Source organism: Protopterus annectens, chromosome 11.part0, assembly GCF_019279795.1.
Source record: "Protopterus annectens isolate FY-2018-M chromosome 11.part0, PAN1.0, whole genome shotgun sequence".
In the NCBI taxonomy this organism is placed as follows: domain Eukaryota; kingdom Metazoa; phylum Chordata; order Ceratodontiformes; family Protopteridae; genus Protopterus; species Protopterus annectens.
The window spans coordinates 330,495,145-330,519,737 of record NC_056745.1 but is presented as its reverse complement, the minus strand read 5'-3'; the positions used below and the strand labels follow the sequence as shown (position 1 = coordinate 330,519,737).

At 42.5% G+C, this 24,593-nt stretch overlaps 1 protein-coding gene across 1 annotated transcript in view; it reads left to right on the top strand.

The window, feature by feature from the left end:
* WASHC4 (WASH complex subunit 4) overlaps nucleotides 1-24,593 on the top strand; it is a 1,952,913-nt gene that overhangs the window by 414,461 nt on the left and 1,513,859 nt on the right. The window contains exons 8-9 of the mRNA XM_044087827.1: nucleotides 6,685-6,752; nucleotides 8,485-8,499. Coding sequence (XP_043943762.1) covers nucleotides 6,685-6,752; nucleotides 8,485-8,499 — 83 coding nt within the window. The remainder of the gene's footprint in view (nucleotides 1-6,684; nucleotides 6,753-8,484; nucleotides 8,500-24,593) is intronic.

Here is a 24,593-nt window from a genome sequence, read left to right as displayed (position 1 = left end):
ACTATACCATGTCATTGGATACTCCGACTCCGGTTTTGTCTAAAAAACGCAAAGACAAGGACCAGCACTCGAGGTCCGCGGCCTCTACCGACACCACGCCAAAGCCGACTCCACGTGGTCCAGTTCTCAGTGAGGTGCCTACGCAGCCCCTGATTACTGACGACACATCTTTGGTGGTGTCTCCTGTACCCGAGGTCACAGGCTCCTCGGCCCACACCCCGACTACAGATACAGAAGCCACTCTTGGCGTTGAAACACAGAATGTGGACAGGTCCACTTCTACTCAAGGTGTCTTCAGACCTTCCTCTTCCTTCTCCATCAAGGCTTTCACCAAGTCTAAAGCAACCATGCACCCTAAGAGACCAGCTACACAGGGCCCATCTCCAGGCCCCATGCCTAAGAAACAGATGCTTAAAATGGCTGAGGATTTAATTACTCTAATCAGAGGTTCTCAGCCACCTCCGGATAAAAGGCCCAGAGCGGAGGAAGATTCCCCCTCCTCTGATCAGGGCTCCATTATTTCAGAACACTCTGATGATCAGGAACAGTCTTACTCCCCTTTTGAAGACTCTGATGCAGAGGAGTCTATTCCTTCTGTATCCCCCCCTGAGGATTACTCATTTGGGGAAACTTTGCATACCTTAAGGGAACACTTCCGCTGGGAAGGCCAGGATTATTCAGATTCCAAGAAAAGGCTCAGGGAATTTCTTTTATTACCCCAGCACAGGCCTCTGGCAATACCTCCTGTCTTGGACATCCTAGATGATGTTTACTCGGAGGCCTGCCTTAACCCAGACTCTCTACCTCCAGCTCCAGTTAAGCCTGACAGGTACTACAGGGTTCCTGACTCACACCAATTTCTTTACAAAAGCCATGCTGCTGACCTAGAAACCATCTCACAGGGGCCCAAGGGAGTTGAGGCTTCCATTGCCAAAAATCCATTGCCTTCCGAGAGAGATTCCAGATCCTTAGAAAGGTGGGGAAAAAAGGTATATACCTCGGCTACCTTAACCATGAGGGCCTTAAACTGTCAGTTTCATATGCTAAAATACCAACAGTTTCTGTTATCTCAATTGAAAAGTAAAATGTCACAACCTGAACAACCAGACTTGAAGGAGTTGCAGGATTTGATGCATAGTGCAGAACAAGTGGGTAAACATACCTTACAATGTGGTTTTGATGCTCTAGAGGCCTCATGTAGAGCTGCTGTTACAGGCTCAGTCATACGTAGGCATGCCTGGCTCAAGGAACAAGCCTTGCCTGATCATGTCAAAGCTAAATTACTAGACGCCCCTCTTCAAAAGGATGTACTATTTGGGGCAAATGCTGAGGAAGTATTACGGAAAATGGAGGAAAAAGCTAAATCAATGCAAACTGTGAAAGAATTTCTGCAGGTTCAACCCCCATGTTTTAGTAGAAATCCAAAAACTGGTCCTTTCCTGCCACAGACAGACCCCAAAGAGGCAGATACAGGCGCCCGAGGGGCAGAGGACAATCACAAGGATCGTACAGAGACAGACAATGGCAAGCTCCTACACAGAGGTGGTGAGGACAACTCACAATCTTTCAGAAAGCAAACCCAATGACTTTCCCCTTTGCAGGCCAACCAGGTCTCAAATGGCAGCCCCCTTAGGAGGAAAGCTGGCACTATTCTCAAAAAATTGGCATGTTGTCACAAAGGACAAATGGATCCTGGACATTATAAACAGAGGCTACAAATTCCATTTTCATACCCTTCCAAAAATGAGAGGCATGCCAAAACTGCCACACAATCAAAGGGCAGAGGCACAAAAGCAAATTTCAGATCTTATAAACATGGAAGCTATTCAAGAGGTACCTACACACGAACAAGGTCAAGGGTTTTATTCCAGGCTATTTCTGGTGCCAAGGAAGGGAAAAGATTGGAGACCTATTTTGGATCTTTCCATCCTAAACACATTCCTACTCATACCAAAATTCAAGATGCTCACTCTACAGCAACTTCTTCCCATGCTGGGCAAGGAGTCTTGGCTGGTAACATTGGACCTCAAGGAGGCATACCTGCATGTCCCAATCAGACAAAATTGCAGAAGATACCTCAGATTTCTTGCAGGTTCAACCCATTATCAATTCTCTGCATTGCCCTTTGGCTTATCTACTGCGCCCAGAGTATTCACGAAATGCCTGGCATCAGTAATTGCCTACTGCAGACTTCAAGGGATACAAATATACCCTTATTTGGACGCCTGCCTGATCCAAGCGGACAGCAAGCACACTCTTCTAAAACATCTGGCTTATGTAATAATGTTATTAAACTCTCTGGGATACACAGTCAACAAAGAGAAATCAAGGTTAATACCCTCTCGGAATATAATTTTCCTGGGTGCCAATTTGGACACAAACACCCAGATGGGCCTACCTCACGCCAGAGAAGCAGGGGCAACTAATTCAATATTTCAGAACACTGGCAAATTGCACCAGGCTGACTGCAAGGAAAATCCTGCAGGCTCTGGGATTCATGGCATCTTGCATCTTACTAATCCCATGTGCAAAGCTGCATATGAGAAAACTACAATGGTACCTAAAAAACATATGGTCTCAACACAGCCACAGTTTGGAAACAATAATACCACTAATTCCATGTCTGCAAAAGGAATTTCTGTGGTGGGCTCAAGCATGTCAAACAAACGCAGGTGTTCCATTCAGCAAGCCTCAAGCAAATCAAGTCATCACAACAGATGCCTCGGACTACGCCTGGAGGGCGCACATGACAGAGACCGGTGCATTCAGGGCAAATGGTCCCAAAAAGAAAAGCACCTTCACATCAATCAAAAAGAAATGCTAGCAGTAATAAATGCTATTATAGCTTTCAAGGACCTTCTACAACCAGGTCAACTATTGATAAGAACGGACAACACCACAGTTATGTGGTACATAAACAAGCAGGGAGGAACACATTCTTATCCCCTATGCAGACTGGCCATGTCACTTTGGAACATGGCCATGGACTTACAAATGGAACTACAAGCACAGTACTTGCCAGGCAAGGAAAACATGCTGGCAGACAACCTAAGCAGGAATATGACAGATCCACACGAATGGAAGTTACATCCAAAAGTTTTTACAGAAATAATCCAAGAATGGGGAAGGCCAGGCATAGATCTCTTTGCCTCCCACAAAAATCATCAATTGACAAAATTCTGCTCGAGGATCTTCCATCCAAAGGCCTGGAGAGTGGACGCTCTCACTTTCAGTTGGACATCAATGACAGTTTATGCCTTCCCGCCTCTTCCTCTGCTGCCCAAAGTCCTATTGAAGACCAGAGCAGACAGACCAAAGATGATCCTCATTGATCCGGACTGGCCAAGGCAACACTGGTACCCACTCCTGAGGAGCCTGACGCATTCCCCTCCATGGACCCTGCCTCTAATGCCTCTTCTTCTGACTCAGCACAGCTTCAAAACTTTTCACAGTCAGCTAAAAACACTCAATCTAGCCGCATGGAAGATTCCTTAGCATCACAGCAGGCCCTACTCTCCAAGGAGGTGCAGGATGTCATTTTGGAGGCCAGAAGGCCATCAACTAGAAAAGCTTACTCCGCAAAATGGAAATGTTTTTGTGTCTGGAATGAGAAAAAGGGCCAGAACCCTGGAAAACTGAATTTACCTCAAATACTACAATACTTGGCTGAACTGCTAAGCAGTGGACTTTCGTTCTCCTCCATCAAAATCCATGCCTCAGCCATTTCTGCAGAATACAACACTGATCCTCCTTTATTCTCTCACCCTCTTTTAAGACAGTTCCTCAGAGGGGCTAAGAATTTAAGACCTCCAAGGAAACAACCAATACCTGCTTGGGATCTTAATTTCATTCTGGAAAAACTGACTTTGCCTCCTTTTGAGCCAGCTCCCTCATCAGATTTGCAATATTTGTCCTGGAAAACCGCTTTCCTTCTGGCTATCACTTCAGCTCGTAGAGTTTCAGAACTACAGGCTCTCATGGCTGCCCAGCCTTTTATCATCTTCCATCAGGACAGAGTTTCCTTACGAACCAACCCGTCCTTTATGCCTAAAGTGGTATCCAGGGTAGCTTTAAATCAGGCCATACATTTACCTACTTTTTATCCCAATCCTCAAAACAAAGGGGAGAGATTACTACATTCCTTGGACATCCACAGGCAACTACGTTATTATTTGGACAGAACAAAGCCTTTCAGAAAATCAGAACAGCTCTTTGTGGCCTATGCGGTAGGAGCTCAAGGAAAGCCAATTTCCAAACAGACAATCTCAAAATGGATAGCCCACTGCATACGCTTTTGCTATTCCTTTCATGGCAAAACTGTACCTACAGGCATTAGAACTCATTCCACCAGGGCCACAGCCACCTCTGCAGCCTTCCTCAGAGGAGTTCCTACCAAGGATATTTTGGAAGCAGCCACTTGGAGTTCTGTGCATACCTTCTCCAAACACTACAACCTACCATTATACTCGAGCAGGCTTTGCCACTGCAGTCTTGCAGGGCATTTTGGCTCCTCCTAGTTCCACCTAGTGCCTACCACCCCTTTCTTAGCTTTGGGATTCTACCCATCTGTTATGACTGCAGCTGTATGCACGATGAACATAGTACAGTTTTGTACCTACCATAAATGTAGATGTTCGAGTGCTAATACAGCTGCAGTCCAGGTTTCCCTCCCTCCTTCCCCTCTAGGGGTATTCTTTTATGGTGTATTTGCTTGCAACTACTGTTTTTTGATTATATTGCATTGCATTACTACATAATTTTATGTATTGCCTTCCTTCTGGGGGCACCTGACATCTGGGGCAAGAAAAACTGAAGAAAATGGCGTCGGCTGGTTCTTTTATTCCCCTGTCGCACTGACGTCAGGGAAGAAGCGACGACAACCGACGCCGGACCTAGACTTTGGAATTCGGCCGACCGAGGACCCGCCTGACGGCAGGAGAACCCATCTGTTATGACTGCAGCTGTATTAGCACTCGAACATCTACATTTATGGTAGGTACAAAACTGTACTTTCAGTTGCCTGCATTTTTCTTGCTCCCCAAAGCAAGGGGCAGTGGTCTTTAAACTGTGGTTGTACATATGCAGTTGATATATAATTAGAGCAGAACCAGAGAAATAAGATCTGAGCAGCTGTTCATTTCCTTTTGAAAGGGAAGGAAGAGAAACTTGTTTCTGAGCATACTATCAAAATACCTGTTCCACTTGGTTGGGGCTTGCCACAGCTATTTTGCAGGGCTCCTTCAGACCACGCTTGCTTAGGGTAAGCCCTCAGCTGGCCATAAGCTTTGTAAATCTTTCCAAGGTTCATTACTGCAACAGTGAAACCTGATGAACATAGTACAACTGTGTAGGAATGTAACATAATTGTAGATGTTTGAGAACATGTGCTGCTGCAGTAACAATTCCCAATCTTCTCCCCTTTGTTGTCTTTCTTGTGGAGTTATACTGTCTGTGGGTGGGTACTTCAGAATTTCATGTACTTAATTTCTTTCTGTAGTACCATAACCAGATGCTTACCTGTCCCAGGATTGAACTGTGTACTGGAGAGGCAGCTTGCAGATTTTCTGGTTGGGATTTCCCCTTGGGATCCTTATCACTAGGCCATTCAGTACTATAGTTCCAGACCTCTCCTTTTATAAGATTTGGGGGAGAGACAGGAAAGAAAGAAATAAAGTTGACATGAGTAGACATCCCTGGGATGCAGTCAGGATTTTTTTTATCCTTGTGTGTTACAGGTAGGGATATGATCCATTACAGGTTTTGTGCCACTTGTATTGTTGTGAGCTGGCATGAGCTGAAGGGGTAAGTTTACTGAACTCTGAAAATTTGCTAAATTTGTAGACCTTTAGCAGCTGAAGTCCCAAGTGTTATTACTGTAGAAGTGAATATTCTTGAACATCTGCAGTCATAGTAAGTTCCTACACAACTGTCCTTTCCCATCGTTAACTTTTTGTAGCACTTGCAAGAAATTGGCATTTTCAGGCCAGCAGTTGTCTTGTGACAGAGTGGGAAGGAGGACTGTATTTCACTGTGGTGTGTAGATAGATATTCTTATAACTGGGAGTATGGCCATCTGCTTTATGGTCCATGAATGTTATTGAACATGTGGTATGGACCTTAGTAGCTGCTATTGTGACAATTTTATTAGTGTTCAGAAAATGGCTGGTAACATATTTCCTCAGGTTTTTGAAATGTGCCTTTTATAAGGAACAGTTGATGATGTCCATTACCTGTGTTGATTTTCTGAACAACTGTGTATTCCAGAGGTCTGCTGAAACAGGATAATATTATTTGTAACATCTGTTTTGGAGCTGTTGTTTCTTTCCTCTTTAGTAGGTACTAGTGATACAATTGTGTACAATATTTGTAGATTGCATTTGCTGCAGAATGTTGTGTGCTGCCTCTTTAGGGGGTGCTTAAGCAGAAAACATTAAAGAAAGTGTGAAGCAAATTCTTCAAGAAAATTTGGAGATTTAAGTTGTGCAGAATTGGTCAAGCTCTTTACTGACTTTACAGCTCAAGTTTGATTAGGTGATTCCCCTAGGATTGTTTATTACGTAAATGCCTAACTTTTATCAGGCTTGAGTGTACAGCTTTTTTTAGAAAATATCACCACATTTTGTATTTTTGACTTAATTTTTCTGATGCAGTACTTTTTTTCTATGTGTTCTCTTCCTCCTCCAGAGCTGCATCCAAAATTATAGAAACATCCGGTGTTCATTTCCAGGTGAGGCAACAATTTTTGTTGGTGTGTTTTCTTGTGTCACTTAAAATGGAGATTTTATTGCCTTGTCACACAGTGAGCTGCTATACACAGCAGAAACTGAAATATGGTGTTGTTTAAAATTATTTTTAACTGCTTTTTGATAGATTATAGTGCATTGTTCTATCATGTTAATTGCTGGGTGTGGTAGCAGGGTTCAGAATGTGCCAAAATAAAAATTAGGTTGGTAAGTTCATCCAAATTTGTGTTTTGTAATCATTCATTTCATTCCTCAATAACCTGGTTAATCCATTTCAAGGTTGTGGGGAGCTGGAGCCTGTGCCAGCACTCATTTGAACACAGAGCAGAAGAATTCATCCTGACCTGGGAGCCAGACTGTCTCAGGACATGTGTGGGTACACACACACACACCCACACCCACCGATCCCACCCACCCACAGACACACACGCATACACTTACAGTCTGAAGGTTCACTATTTCACCTTTGACACATCTGTAAGTTTTGGGAAGCAAACCAGGGCACCTGGTGATAACCTATATGGACACAGGGAGGATGTGAAGACTTTGCATGGTAGTCATCCCAGATGAGAACTGAACTGGAGAACTTAACACTGTTGTGAGAACAACACTAAGCTGTTCCCATTAAAATAATATACTGTGGGTTGTTTAGGTAACACCAATCATCACCGTTTTGTAATTGAGGCCTTTATTGAAATGTCATATATGGTCACTGTGTTAGGATTCCCTGCAAAAGCTGCAGTTTGTGGTGGAAAGTAGGGGCTCCTGCCCTTTCGCTTAGTATGGAAAGCACACTAACGGATCTTCCACAAACAAGTGCACATTGGCATCATCACATGTTGGGTCTGGGATAGGACTGTGATTAGATTGCCTAAGAATGATGGCTTGCCTCAAATTAGCTGTTATCATAACTGGAGTTGTGACTGTGCGGACAGTCTGAGGAGTGAATGAGTCAGAAGGATCAATGAAGGACTTGACTCTTTCTGCTGATTTTGTTTGGTTTAGTCAAGAGTTGCATTTAAAACTGAGCAAGTGTATTACACAGAAAGCTCTCCATTCTTATATTGTGGCATGACCAGCGTTACGTGGTTTCTCTCCAGAATATTGATCATTTTGAAGTTATGCAATTTCTTCTTGTTTTCCTAGGTACTGCTTCAAAAAAAGTAAGAGTCAAATTTGACTTGGCCTTTTTCTGCCATTTTATGATATGATGAATGTTGTTAAAATTGATTGCTTTTATATGAAATTTAAAACTTATATAGCTTTAAGAGGATATTGGGAGGCATTTAGGAGGATCTTAGGTGGAGGCATTTAAAAAGGAAACAGCAGAACATTCATTTATAGTCACACACACACACACACACACACACACACACACACACACACACACACACACACACACACACACACACACACACACACATTTTGCAAAGCACTTGCTTCCATAAGCAAAGTGTTCACAGTCAGACATTGAGGTTAAATGTTCTCCATCTCTGACAGTCTGCAACTGTTAATATTTCATTAATAAAAACATTACAGGTTATTATGTCTTGCTTTGGGGAGTGTCGTTTTGCTCCTAAGTCTTGTCATGTGCCTTTTCATCACATGGGGGGGGGGTCTGATCTTTCCAACTTTTTCCCCTAGCTTGATCCCATTGCAATTTTCTTTAATTAGGGCCTCCACAGTGACTATCAAGCTTCTCCCCTAAATACCCAGTGGAACTTATTCAGTCCTTCCAGAGATGAGTATCTGGGGAGTTAATTCCCCTCGAAAGCAGGAGTCTGATGCAGAGAGTGATGCTGTCATCCAGTAGGAAGATTGGAATTTCTTTTTCTTTTTTTGCTTGTACTCCATATCAGTTTGAGTGCTACACCACTGTAGCGGCTGCCAGGAGGCTGATGACTACTATCCCTTGCTGAATTGCCTGGCACAGTGGAACACTATTTGCAGTGTGTGTGTTCCATGCTCCTTGCTGTAGGCAGTACACCTGTAGGTGTTGCCAATGTAGAAAGCTGAGCCACCACCCTCTCTCCAGGATGTGCAGGCTAGTGTTAGCAGCTTACCCCCCATCCTCCCCTTATCTGGTTCCAACAGTGCCCTTCTTGTTTTTCAAACAATGGTCTTCTTGGAGGTAGTCAGGGTTTTTATCCTTGTGCCCTACAGGACAGGCTATGATCACCACAGGTTTTGTGCCACTTTTTTTGATGTGAGCTTGCAAAAGCTTCCTCTTACAACCAGAGATGTTAGGCACCATAGATAGCAGGCATGAGCTCCCCCATTAAATCCAGAGATGACAGACACCATCTTCATAGGTTCATAGATTAGTACTAGGCTAACTACCCTTGCGAGCTATTATAAGCCTAGCCAATTATCCCTTGTGAGACTCGAACCCTGCACCTTGTGTTTGTAAGGCAAACACCTTAACCATTTCTTATTGTCATCAAAAACTGGTGTTGAATTTTTGTTTTGCTTCTTTTCTTTTTACCAGCCCCCCCCCCCCCCTGCCCACTGCAGCTGGACCATCAACTGCCACCAGGTCCTCTCATCATTCACCAAGTATACCATATCCACCATAGTTCTCCCAGGCTCAACCTGACACACATGGGGATGGGGTCATTACAACTATGTAATAAATTGCAATGAAACAAATGTTTCCAGACTCTCTTCATCTAATAACAGAGAGAGAAACATTAGACTGACTCACAAAGTAAAATCACAGTATAAAAATAACAATCACAATAAATGAATATTTACACAAAGAAATAAAAATATTAGCAGTGGAAAGATAACAGGTGTTGAAAATGAACATTGGGTACCAAAGTATCATACATCTTGTATACAATATTGTAAATATTTTGAGAAACTGTAGATAAACCATAAAATATTTAACAAAAGTCAAATGGCATTTCAGTATTAAAACAAGTGCATCAGTAGAACACCAGCCTTCCAAGGAATGGAAGAGGATTCTCTTGCTGGATCACTTCCCTTGGACAGCCTATTGCTAACCACTCATTGCACTTTCCATTTACAGACTGTAAAACTCTTTGTGTGTGTGTGTGTGTGTGGGGGTGTTATTGGCAACAGAAATACCCCTGTGTGTATGGGGGGTATTGGCAACAGAGATATCCCCGTGTTGGGGGGTGTTATTGGCAACAGAAATACCCCTGATGGCCATCTTGGTTATGGTTCCTGTGATCAGCCCCTCAAACATGGATTCCATAGGGGATTGATTGATGATGATGAACCTGATTGTTGACAGACAGCTGACAACAAATATAGTATTAAAGCAAATTAAAATAGACAAAAACCTAATTAGTAATAATTAAAATATCCCAGTAGTAACAGATCATTGATCAAGTAATTAAACATAGTTGCTATTAAGCTGTTTAGGAAATAAAGTGTTAAGCTTTAAAATTAAAAGACTACCCTTTCAGAGTAATAGTTCTTGATATGATAGCTATCTGTAGCAGGCTATTATAAGGCACTAGCTTTTAATCCAGATGGAGTCACCACATTGGTTTAAAAATTAGCTGCCACTATACTTAATAGTTTTTTCACATTTGTGTCCTTGAAGTCTCTTCTTAAACTGATACTTCATCTGCCCCATTTAAAACAATTTACATGGAAACAGAACATAAACCAGCTCAAATGACCCACAAGAAAATGTTTTCCAATAGCAAACAATTTCCCATTAACATTACCCAGAATTTCTTATGACACAAGAACATGCCAAGTAACAACTACAGGGGAAAGTCATCCTGCTTCTCAGAATAACTGACATCACTCATCGAAAGAAAAAAAAGTCCTTCTTTTCTGATGTTGCATTATTCTTAATATGAAGGATTCACTGCCAAAGAATGTTCCGGCATTCAGCCAGTATACAAAAGACTTTAACCACTGCAAGATACATGGAATGTTGCATGTAGGCCAGCAGCTGGCGTAGGCCATAAAAGTGATGTCCGCACATGTCATCCTCAGAACTTCTCTGCTACCAGTCCAAATGCCATCTGCGATTGTCGGTCTGCTAGCCCGAGTTGTTTGATACAAGAGTTTCAAAGAAGTTCCCTTTGGGGTTTTCTTTTATATTTCATTACTGCTTTTTTGCTGTGAGGTTACATGTCATCCAAAAAGGGCAAATGCCAGTGTGGAAGACAAATTTCACATAGACCGTCATGATCACTGTTTCTTCTACTTGGCACCCAACCACAACCATAAGTCTTGCCCTATCCATAAAGCTTTTGTTCCTAAGACCCTATGTAGCCGCCTTTCCTCTGTAAATATTTATCTTGAGAATCAATGACTGAAAAAGTTAGTGCACAATGTTATGGAGGGTACATCAGGGTCTTCTTCTGATCCTGGTGTGAAGAAGGCTAAGAAAGTTGGACCTGAAGCTTCAGCTGCTCCTCTCCTTGAAGATGTCTAGCTTGAGGCGAATGAAGGCCCGGAGACCCATCCGGATTTTGGCTCGGATCCTAAGGTGGGTACCACTTCGGAGGCCACAAGGGATCCTGCCACTGGCACATCCTCGGAGGCTTTCATACGTCCACTTCGGACAAACAGGGGAAACCGAGGCTCATCTTTGCAGAAGGTGTTGGAGGTATTCTGCAAATTTTAGTAAGGGAGGACGTACCGACAAACATTATTGAATAGAGGCCTTATGTCTGATCCCTCCAACTTTCACAGGGCTGATGTTCCTCTTAAACAGAAGCAGAAAACCAAACATGTTTCTGCTCCACAGGGCACACCTGCTGATTGGCAGACTTTTACACAAGGCTTCTTAATGCCTTTGTGACTCTTAAACCTCCCTCAGGCATTTCCCTTCCTAGCCCTCTAACTCCTTCACCACAGAAAAGGATCAGAGTGCAGGGTTCTTGTGAAGAGGAAGATTCCTCAGAGGATGAATCCTTGGCCTACTATGCCCAGATTACCTCCCCCTTGGAGTATGCCTCCCATGAGAAAGAGTCCAGTGGCTCACAGTTTCCTGATGTAGGTATCACCTTTGGGGAGACTGTTGCCAGGATAAGGGAGTATTTTAAGTGGGACTACTCTCAGGTTTTTGAGATGCAGAAAAGGTACTATGACTTGCTTCAAAGGGATTCCCTCCTCCTCCTGCTGTGCCTCTGATTGTACCAGCTTTTCTTGATGCCTTTTCTTCTGCATTGAAAACTCTGGACTGTCAACCCCCTTCCCCTAAAAGGCCAGATAGGCTCTATAAAGTTGCAGAGGACTGTACATTTATTTACAAATGTCCATCAGCAGATCCAGCGACTGTTTCTGTGGCTGCTGATAAACCTTCTAGATAATTGCCATCCACTTCTCTTCTCCCTTCAGATAGAGAGTAAAACCATGAAAAAATTGGGAAAAGGGTTTACATCTCGGCCACCCTAGCTTTCCATATGACCAAGTATGCTTTGGCTCTCCTTTCACAGGCTACTTGGCTTCTTTCTGAACTTCCTGCATTGGAAGTCAAGTCACAGCTTTCATCACTTCTGGGGACTAGTTGCCATGCCACTCCATTAAATGCAGCTATGGTGCAGCTGAAGCATCTGCTAGAGCAGCTGCATCTCGCTCTGTTTTGCAGAGATTCTCCTGGTTTAGGCTTCAACCACTTCCAGATGACTTTAAGGCTAAATTCCTGGAATCTCCCTTAGATAATAAGGCCTTGTTTGAGGCTTCCGCAGCTTACTTGTTCAAGTCCTTGCAGGAGAAAGGTGAATAATTACAGGACCTAAAACACATCTTTGTATCTCCAGTCCCTAAAATACAAAGAAATTATCCAGCTTAGAAAACAATCTCTTACTCCTCCTTCCAGAAGTAAGAGAGGTGTTAGGAAACCTACTCTTCCAAACCCTCTCAGCCTGCTCCTGCTCAAAAATGGCCTTTTCCAGACAAGACGGTTAGTTTTTGATTTTCAGCCTTTTCTCAGCCACTTTCCTCTCTCCCTGCATCTTTTCCTGTCCCTTCCATTCTTGGAGCAAATCATTCAAGATTCATGGGTCCTTTCCATTATCCACAGAAGGTATTTCATGGTGTGGGAAACTCTTCGGTCTGTCATGGGTGTTTCTCAACCACCTTGAGGGCAACTACAATTTTTTTCCCAGAGGTGCTCCAGGTTTTGAAATCCCAGGGAACTATTCAAGAAGTTCTGCTGCACCAAAGAGGAAGAGGTTTCTACTCCAGCATGTTTCCAGTTCCCAGAAAAGATGGCCCTTGGAGACCCATTCTGGATCTTTCACACCTCAACACATTCATGAAGGTCCCAACCTTCTGTATGCTTTCTGTGCCTACCTTGTTTCCCCTCATTCTTCCACATGTTTTCATGGTCTCCCTGGATGTCAAGGATGCGTACCTTCACATTCCCATTCAAACCCCTTTTCGGGAAATAGTTGCATTTTTCTGGTGCTTCATCACATTTTCAGCTCGGTGCTTTGCCCTTTGATCTCTGTACGGCACCGAGGGTGTTTACAAAATGTGAAAAAAACACTGGAAAGTAAACAAAATCGAGCCACCAAGGCAGTAAAGTTGTAGCAAACAGTTTTAATACAGCACCAAAAGACTGAGCACTTTCGGCATAAAATTCAAATGGCTTTTTCAGAGTCGAAACCAAATAAGCTAAACAGTAGTTATATACTCAAGGTAATAATCAATCATTCAGTTAATTACATCACGAACAAAGAATAGTCCTAAACTTAGCTACATTTCTTTTACTATTGAGAACGTTTCAAATATTAAAAAACACTGTAATGTGTATATTGTTGGTTAAAAAAACATTTTAAATGCACAAAGAATAAGAACAGAAATATTAATGATAGCAGCAAAATTGTAAAAAAGAAAAAAATTAAATTATAAACAACTCATATTTCTGTAGCCCTCTGTTTCAAAAAGGGGGCTATTGAAACAAAGTTATTCAACCCAGGTTTGCAGCAAGCATTCAAGCTAAACTGCCACTCAGCCTCCCTAACTTCCAACTGAAGTTTAACATCACCCCCCTAACATCACCACAGACCCTGTCAATAACAAAAAATACAAAACTTTTGAAATTTAGACATTCCAAGGTATGAATATATAGGGCATTGTGGGTGTTTTTATTTTTGATATCCCTCAAATGCTGTACAATATGGTCCCGAAGTATCCTGATGAGCTTTCCTACATAAAAACCTGGACAGGATAGGCAGAAATAGACTACCATGGTGGTATTGCAGTTACATCTTCCAGGTCAACCTATGGTATGCTCCTAACCCCCCCCCCCCCTCACCCCCCCACTGACACACTGGTGCCATCATTAATATTTTTGCAAACCTTACATGCACCACATTTGTACATTAATGATTTGTGTGTTGTAATTCCACTCTCCAAAATATTTTTAAAGTTCCTACCCCTACTAAAGACTATCCTAGGTTGAAACCCTAATTTTTCTTTCATTTCTTTATCGAAATGTACATCCCATAAACTTTTTATACTAGCCATTAATGTTGGTGTCTCTTCATTATATTGCAATACCAGGACATGTGAATCAAAGTTGTCCTTAGCTACTCTACTGACCATTAAGCCTGCTTTTAAAATCTGCTTAAGTGTAGTGCCCTTTTTAATCAGAACCTCTTTCTTGATTTTCAAGAGCAACCCCAAAGGATACCCCCTGTCTTTAAACATACCAATTGGTGCAAAAATCTCCTTGGAAAAAAAGTTCGTCACTTATGAGGCGAGATAGCCTTACCATTTGGCCTTTAACTATCCCTTTTGTTTGGTGTAGTGGATGGCAACTGTTGAAGTGCAGCAACGTATTAGAGTAAGTTTCTTTCCTGTGAATAGTACTTACCAGTGTTGCAGTGGGAACATCTCTAGTTAGATGGATATCCAAAAAAATCAATTTCCCTAGTATGAAATGTAAAAGTGAATTTAAAGAAGGTGGTTGTGCCATTAAGATATTCAGTGAAGTTGTTCACAAGTTGTTTCTCCCCTCACCATAATATCATGATGTCATCCAAAAATCTTGCATGAAACAGTATTGGCCATAAAGGCAGAGGAAAACACATCTCTCTTTTCCCATTCCAAGTGGACCACGTTGGCAAAACTTGGAGCACATTTGGCTCCCATAGCCACTCCAGCTTCCTGACGGAAGAATTTGCCTTCAAACATAATGTAATTATTTGTCAAAACCACCTCCATGAGTTCCACTAATAAATTAATATTAGATTGGTCAATGACCTTACTAACCAGCAGGCTTTCTTGAAAATATTCCAAGCCCTCCTTGTGAGGTATTACTGAGAACAGGTTGACCACACCAACTGTCAAGAAACTGTAATCTTTGTTGCCAACATTAGCTTGTCTCAGCAATTCCAAACAGTGCCACAATTCTTTTAAGATATGGAGTGCCTCCGTAGCTCCTGGGTTAGCATAAAAGGCTACATATGCTGCAGTAGGCTCAGTCTTCAACCCTCTTGCTGCTACAGTAGGTCGAAATGGGGGTTGTGCACATTTTTATGTGGCTTCGGTATCCCAAATATTGCTGGGATCTGCATGGCAAATCCCCCGTAACGGCCAATTGTGGCTGGTAGAGGCTGGGTAACCGAACCACTATCGATGTATGCCGAGAATGAATTAAAATCACTGCTTATGAAAGCCACCACAGTTCTCAAAGACTCAGGCAGTTTTTTAACTGCCCTTTATGACAAAATGCAGATGGTTAGCAGCTTTAGTGATTTAATGTTGGTAATGATGGATGTCACAAACTTTTTTACTGTTATTCCCCATGATTATGGGATGGATGCCATCAGGAGTTTGTTTCTAAATATAGGGCACAATTTGTACATTGTCTGCTTGAATTGATCGTGGAAAACGATATTTTTATCTATGGTAACAACTACTATTGGCAAACATGGGGTGTGGCTATGGGCACCCCATGTGCAAGTAGTTATTCGAACTTATCTCTTGCACAATGGGAGCTGTTGTGTGTTCAGAACGATGTCAACCCCTGGGCCCAAAACTTCTTTTATTGTGGTCATTTTGTGGATGACATTTTCATTCTATGGAAAGGCAATGAACAGGAACTTATGGCCTTTATTGATTATCTAAATTCTCCCGCAGCTTTTTTTTGGTTCACAGTGGATTTCTCCAGAACCAGTATAAATGTTTGGACATTAATTTATCTTTAGACCGAAATCTTGGGTTGCAAACCAAAATACATTGTAAGGATACCTGGAAAAATCATTATTTGCATAGAAGTAGCATGCATCCCGGTTTTATTTTTATAAATCTTATGGAAAATCAGATGATGAGAGTCTCCAGGCTCTGCAGAGATACTGAAGTTTTTGAACAAGAATGCACTTCACTACAAAATAATTTAAAAGAAAGAGGGTATAAAGATAAATAACTGTCATCTAGAGTTGACTCAGAGTGTTAGGCGAAAGAAAGGCTGTCCATACTATTCTGATGCTATGGTGACTGCAATCTAAGTTAGAAATACTACTGGAAGAGGGGAGAGTAATAAAAACAAGGTTAATTGTACCCTCACCTATAGCACAGACAGTAAACAGATCTGCGATATCATTAGAAGATTCTGGCTGGTTCTTATTGAAAATGAGAAGATCAAAGAAATAGTGGGTGAAGAACCAAGGTTCGTGTTTAAGAACTAAAGTAATTTGAAACGGTTACTGTGTAACAAGGATGGCTTCATGTAGTACAAATCAATCTTTGGTCAAGGTACACATCGATGTGGAAGATGCACAGCTTGCCAGTATATTGACGATAGTAACATGTTGAAACACCCTCTAACCAATAAGACCTATCTTTTTAAGGTATCAGCTACATGCACAAGTCAACATTTGGTCTATTTAGCCACCTGTTGTGAATGCGCCACATTCTGTATAGGAAAGACTGATCAGAAGTCCAAAAGTAGGATTTTGCAGCATGTAGGAGATATCTACAAACAAGATATGAACAATAGTTTAGCGTGCCATATTATGTATCACCCTACACACAAATTTCTTGTCAAAGCTATAGAGACCCTTCCATCGAGCATTAGAGGCGGCAACCTTTTTAATCGCACAGAACTGTGCAAGGTAAAATGGATCATTAATTTGAGAGGAAACCGCCATCCAGGTCTGAACAACATGGTTCCTTTAAAGCCATTCTTAAAAAGTAGATGCCCTACTCTTAGCTGATGTATGCAGGTTTGGCCGAGCATGGTTTTGTTCTTTGATGAGCAAAAGACTGCTTAGCGAAAGGATGCATTACCATCAAGAGTATGTGAATGGACACTGCTGTAACTAGCGAGTAAACTGGAATGTAGGCTTGAAAATATCTTTTGCCAGAGCTGGTTCTAAAATTGTAAAGAATTACTACTGGTCAAAGTGTTAAAGGCTTGGTTAAGTTGGTTCTGCCTACTGGATTGGCCAGCTCTGAAAAGTTGTGCATTATTATTGGTAAAGGCAAGAGGCTTGGTCAGTTTGGCTCTGTCTATTGGTTCATTTATGATTGGTTGAAAAATGGGAGTTACACCATTGAGGTTATGTGATTGGCTGCAACAATGTTTTTAGAGTGTTGGAAGCCTCTAAGCTTTACGATCTGAAGAAGGCAGTATTTGCAGAAAGTGCTCATCGTTATTTGGAGGCCTTGCCATTATTTTTTCTTTGTTGTTTTTAGCTTGGATATTAAAATATTTTACTTTTGTTCGCTAACTTTTAATTTTACTGCTACTGTGCTGCTCTGGAGAAGAATTCAGGATATTGTTTCATGTTAGTTAAGGAAAGCTGGCTTCATAGTCTCCTTCAGGACTAAATGGAAAAGAGCTTATGGCGAAGTTGATGGTCAGCAGGGTCTTGCCTTTAGAAACTGTTTTTTGTTTTCATAAACTTATCCAAATAGGGCCTGTCTTCATAAACAACCAGATTTTTTCTGGGGGCTACCCCAAACATGGCCAGGAGGAGTTTGGTGTTAGTGAGAGACTTTCTAAGAGATCTATCATTCATGGCTTCTCTTATTCGATTTAGGAAGGCTACATATGAAGAACCAGTGGCTCCTCATTGGCTTCCTGTAATCAGCAAATGCAGCCCCTGGACAAGGTCCTACTGTGCATTCTACGGAGTTCATGTGGGAAGGGCAGTGCAGGTTTTCAAGAGTGAGGGCCTAGCTTTTCTACCACCAGAACCAACTAGTCTCTGATACCTCATATTTTGCTTGGAGGGGCTCATATGTGTACCCTAAGGGTTCAATAATTAGCCTAGGTATCTGGGCTATCAACAAGTTGTGGAACCTGGGAATGCTGTTAGCATAAACAGTACCACAGTGATGTGGTATGTAAACAGAGTGGCACTCATTTATAACCCTTCTGCAGACTACCATTTCCAACCTGAGATCAGAATACTATGCATCCCTTTGGTACTCAGCAGTATCACAAAAAACCTGAGCAGATCCCTCTTGGGAAGCCATGTGAGGAAGTTGAATAAATAGGTGTTCTAGTTCTTTGCAGCCAGAATAGGGTTCTGGATATAGAGCTGTTCCCCTTCGCTGCAAGGCACCAGCTTTTCTCTCCCAATTCCAAGGTCACTGCAGAAGATGCATAGGAAGAACCCAAGATGATCTTTATAACACAGTGTGTGACCAAGTCAGAACTGGTGCACTGTAGTGGTACAGTTAGCAAGAAGACAACATTGCTTCCTAATTCAGAGGTTAGACTTGCTATCTTAGCAGTATGGTACCCTTCTCCATCTAACCCTGTGAAGACTCAGGCTAGCAGCTTGGTTGATCTAACACTCATTCCACTTGAGCACCTTTTTTCTATGAGGGCATGCTGTTTGTCATGAAGGAAGCTGAAAATTTAACACAAGCAAATAGTGTAGAGCAAAATGGAAACGTTTTTCGATATGGTATAAAGAGAAGTGCAAAGATCCATTTCGAGCAAATGATTCTCATTCTCTCGATTTATCAGATCTGTTTTTAGAAGGAATGTCCTACTCTTAATGTGAATATATCTGTCACCATGGCAGTTACTCCTGGTGAGCAGCTTTATAGTTAAGTACTCAGTTGTACCTACCTTCTATATTGTCTAATCTACTGCCTTTTCTGCAACAAACTGTTTCTAGAAAAATAACAGCATGCTACTACTACTTTGTACGGGTAGGCCCTCTCTGTGCTTAGGCTCACTCTGATCCCCAACCTCTTCCTAATTCCTATTCACTCCCCAGTACACCTTAACTTGCACTGAATATGCACCACCAATTGTCCAATCACATTTAATTTCATCACCACTTCTTCCAGTTAAGAATCGTACAGCAACACCACTTCATGTAGTCATCCAAACACATATCGTATAATCACTTAACCTCACCCCACACCTTATATTTTTCTAACCCATATTTCTGTACCCACTGTTTCAATTTATTAGTCTGTTAGCTAACATTCCTCATGTTTTCTGCAACACTCAGCCATAACCTTTCTTGCACACCAATCCATCTACTACCACAGCTCTCCTAAAAACATTATAATAACCTACACTCTTCTCTGTTCTTTCACCCATCAAGTTTCCTTTCTCAGTCATACTTCATGGTAATATTTATCAGTGCTTTACTTCTCTTAGTACACATTCCCAATGCCTTCACCAACATCCCCACTACTCTTCAAAAGCTGTTGTCTTTTTATGTAACAACGTTGCTTCTTCTGACCCTATTAGCACTTATGACAGACCACCAAACCACCCAATGCCAATCACAAAAGCACCCACAAATCCTCTCCCTACCACAGCAAACACCACCTCAGTCCCTCCCAACGTAACTTCAGAACTTACTCGGTCACATATGTAGATCTGTATGCATCAAGCAAAAAAAAAATAATACCACTAAAAATAGCATTAAAAAGCATATGTAAACCTAAGTGGTCTTGCCACCACCAATACATTGTAATTAGACTGAAACTTAGTGGTGACATACATGGTGACATGCATCCAAACAATGCCTATGTAGCAAATATTGCCCTTCTGCTACCTGTCCAAGGACTGTGACCCAAAGAGCTAAAGTGGCTGTCGTCTTGGAGTACCTGTCAGACCTTTTCAAATTGGGTTTAGCTTACACCTCAATAAAATTGTATGCTCTACTGTTTCATCTCATCTTCCTGTGGCAACACTCTTGTACTCCATACCCACAGTCTAAGAAAATTGCTCCACCACAGGATCTCATCTGTTTGCTAGAAAAAAAAAATACTCTGGTCCACTTTGAATCAGCTGCTTCACTCTCCATTCAGTACCTGTCTTAGAAGGGAATGTTTTTATTGCAAGGAGAATTTCCTCAGGTTACTGGCTAAAGCTCTTGCCACCCCTATAGTCCCTTTTTTAGGCAAGGTTCAAAGGACAAAACCACCACCATAACAGATACAAGCATGCAAAATCTGAAGGTAATGCTACTCAATGCTAGAAGTCTAAACCTCAAAATGCACTCTCTCGAGGCACTCCTAAAAATGGAGAACATCGATATCTGTGCAGTAACTGAGACCTGGTTCAAGGCTCCAGAGAGCATCCCTGCAATACCAGGCTACAATTCTTACCACACTTTTCGGCCACAAAACCAAGACCGAAACACTAAAGGTGGAGGAGTGTCCATATTCACCAAGGATATTCACAGCTCCAGGCTAGTTGCCCAACACAATGCATCTGAAATTCTCCAGGTGCAACCAACACTAGGTAAGACTGCAATCCAAATTGTAGCTTGCTACAGATCCCCCACCATGCCCCAAGATTCTCACTACACCTTTCTAAACATACTGGAAAATATTAAGATAGAACCAAACACCCTAATACTGGGTGATTTCAACTACCCTGCCATTAATTGGGAAAACTACTCGGGTACCAACTCCTTTTCCCAACGGTTCCTGGAATTCATAAATTCTAACGCCCTGGATCAACTAATCTATTGTCCCACCAGGGGCTCCAGTATCCTAGACCTGGTCATTACCAGCATGGGAGATAGATGCTCCACACCAGTGGTCACCCCCTCATTGGTCAGGTCTTGACCATAAGCAAATCACTTTTGACATCCACATCCCACCCCCACCCCCCAGTAAGGAAACCTCCTTAAAAAAACTTCTCCAAAGCCAACTTCATGCTACTGAAGTCAGAAGTGACAAACTTCACAATACCCACGCAGACGGGATCTGGAAGTTCGACTACAGAATCCTACACTAAGGCACTGTATGAGCACTTCCACTTGTGCATGAGTCATGCCATCCCAAATAGAACCAAGATGCTCTTCTCCAAAAAAAGGAAGCCAATCTGATGGTCCCCTGCTAAAAAACAAACTATACAACAGAAGGAATAAACTGTTGCAGAAAAGAGGAAAATCCCAAGATGCAAAAAACTCCCTCACCAGCCTCAGTAAGAAGCTGAGATCCTTCATAAAATCCTCAAAAGCTAGTTCCGAAAATAAAATTGCCAAAGATTCTAAAGACAGCCACAAGGCATTCTATAGTTATGTCAAGAATCTAAATGGTAATGCTCAGATCTGCTCTGAGCTACAACAGAATGGCATTAAATATACTGATCACAAGGATATTGCCAGTATCCTGGCAGATCGATTTAGTGCCAACTTCACCCCCCTCTCACCCCCTAAAGGGCCCATCTCAGTACTAAAAGATTGACAAATTCCGATAATCACGGCCACACAGGTAGAAACCGCACTCTCCAAAGCTATGAATACAGCATCCATGGGACCAGATGATATCCCAGGCTGTGTACTACATGAACTACAAAATGAATTGGCACCTCACCTGAGTGTCATGTTTACCTTTATGGATGTCTCTATGTGGTGAATAAACTACTGTCTTCTCATACAAGGTGGTAGTACACTTATTGGAGTTTCCTGGCAGCTTCGTGTTTTTAGTGGTGATTCTCTTGTTGATATTCTTAAGTGTCATGTTTAATCATAGCCTTACCAAAGGCTTCGTGCCCACTGAGTGGCGCACAGCTACAGTTATCCCGCTCCACAAGGGAGGATCCGCCTTGGATCCTGGGAACTACCGTCTCATCAGTCTGACAAGCCTGATCTGCAAGGGCATGGAACACATTATCATGGAACTTATAAACAAAGACATTGGCAACCTTCAAACAGTGGACCCCACCCAGTTTGGGTTTGTGAAGGGCCGATCCTGTCTCCTGAATCTGATTGACTTTGAATCCATCTCCAGAGCTGTGGACGAGGGTAAGGCGGTCCACACAGCCTATCTGGACCTCGCCAAGGCCTTTGACACCATCCCCCACTATGGAATCATAGATAAACTTACTAAGCTGGGCATAAATCCCTATATCACTCGATGGGTTGCCAACTGGCTTACTGACAGAACCCAGACTGTAAAAGTAGCCGACTCCAAATCCAGCTCCAGACAAGTGACAAGTGGAGTACCTCAGGGTTCAGTCCTGGGACCACTCTTTGTTTGGCTTCTACTTCTCTGAAGTACAGGCCAACACTAAGGGATTCTGGCTAGCAAAGTTCGCAGATTACTGCAAACTGTGAGCCATTATTGAATCTCCAATTGATGTGGATATTCAACAAAAGGGCCTTACAGAAACAGATGCCTGGTGCCAGAGCCCATGGGCTCAAGCTTAATGCCAAGAAATGTATAGGTATCCCCTTTGGAAAAAAACATTTACCCGTGAATTACCACATAGGTGGCAGGACACTAAACATCGAGAGAGACTTAGGGACACAGATGGACAGTGGTCTCACTTTCGATAACCACATCGCCACAACAGTCAGGAAATCCTTCTATGTGGCACACCTCACCACCAAGGGCTTTTCATCCAGAAAAAAGGTGGTCATTGTCCCACTGTACTCATCCCTCATTAGACCCATTATAGAGTATAATTCCCCGTTTGGTATGTACCTCACAAGACATCTGCAACAGCTGGAAAGGCTGCAGAAGTACCTCACTAAATGAATCACAGGCCTAAAGCAGATGCCATATGCTGATCGTCTAAAAAAAACTCCAGCTATACTCTGTGGCATATCGTCTACTCAGAGGCGATCTCTGCTTAACATACAAGGCCATGTCAAACCCTGAGCTGTTGGACTTGCTCCACTTAAAGAAATCCCAATCCCTCAGAGCCACACACTCCAGGAATCTAAACCTTGTCATCACAATGAACAAAACATGCTGGAGGGATAGGTTCCTGACCCAGAGACTCCCCTCTGGAATAGACTGTCCATACATGTCAAGCAGAGCGCCTCATTGGCCCTCTTGAAAAGGAACCTTGATGATTGGATGGGAGATGGGAAATTCACCCCGGGAATCATGTCAGTCGCCCTGCTAGACAGGGGTCCAGTGAAGTAAATATTGTGGGAAGAAATATCCAGGGAATTGTTATGGCTAGGCTTGCATAGGCCCTAGGGCGATAGCCTAGTACCAACCTATGAACCTATGAAATGCATGCCCTGATGTACAAAGAACCTTTTCTGGTCTCTCATCAGGACACTCTATCTTTGCATACAGACCCCTCATTTATGCCTAAGGATGTATCAGAAGTGACTTTGATTCAGGCTATTGAGTTGTCAGTTTTTCCTTCAGAACCTCAGCATTCAGGAGAAAGGACTCTGCCTTCCCTTAATGTGCATAGACAGCTGAGATGGGGCATACATTGAGCAAAGGAATTCAGAAAGTCTGATCAGCTATTTTTCTCTTTCGCAAAGGGGAAAGAGAGAGGGATCAGACCTGTTAACAGACCTTATCAAAATGGTGAACCTACTGCATTTCCTTTTGTTACTCAGACTATAGAAAACCCTACTCCAGGTCTGGTCATGGTCCACTCTATTAAAACTTTGGCTGCACTGCCACTCCTAAGCGGAGCATCTGCACAAGCTGTTTTAGAAGCAGCTACATAGTATTCTGTTCACACCTTTTCCAAACACTGTAATCTCTAGGGCCAGGACTGGCTTTTCTTTTGACATCCTTCATTGCATTATTTATAACAAACTGGTTTCTTCCTCCCTAGACCCTTATGCTTTATGAATCTTCCCAAATGTGAAGGAGTGTAACAGTGAATAGTAGTGGACCTAGTAAAGCTGAGTTAGGAACTTAACATAAATGTAGATGTTTTGAGTCTACTCGCTACTGCACTCCATGTGCTCTTCCTCTTTTTCCTTTTCTTTTTTTCTTTGTGTATTAGATCGTTGCCATTTGGGTTGGGGTGGTGGGTTTATATTAGTAAATTGATGTGACAGAAAGCCGAACACCGTTTCATCGACACATATGTGTCGAACTCCCAGGTAACCGAACGGGCAGATCACCAATTTTTTTCCTAGGGAAATAAATCGGTTGGCCATCACTGTGAATTTGCCCTATTTTCCACTGTAGTGTGGTCTCGGAGTAAGTATATTTAGAGGAGTTGTGGGGCGAAGCCCCCCACTTTATAATGTTTGTACTGGTGTGTCGTATGTAGTTAGTCTGCTGATTTTTTGCCTTAGGGAAAAAATCGGTAATCTGGCCATTCGGTTACCTGGGAGTTAGACACATACGTGTCGATGAAACGGTGTTCGGCTTTCTGCCACATCAATTTGATAATATAGACCCGGGGTGGCTCTCTTATTCCCAGTACAATACCCTTCCTCTCACCTTCCCACTGATCCAATCCCTCCTAGTGTTTTACACTTATAGAGAGGATGACTGGGGTTCTGTTAGGTGGACCTGGACCTGGACCAGTTGGAGCTGTACTATCTGATTCACTGGGGATGTGGAGCTGTTGTGTCCCCTAGCCTTTGTAGGGACAAGAAAGGCCTCTAGAAGGTGTTGGCTGACTTGTCCTTTATACCATTGGCATACTGATGCCTGTGATGGGAGGGCATCAGCTGAAGCCTTGAGAGAAGTAAAGCTCTG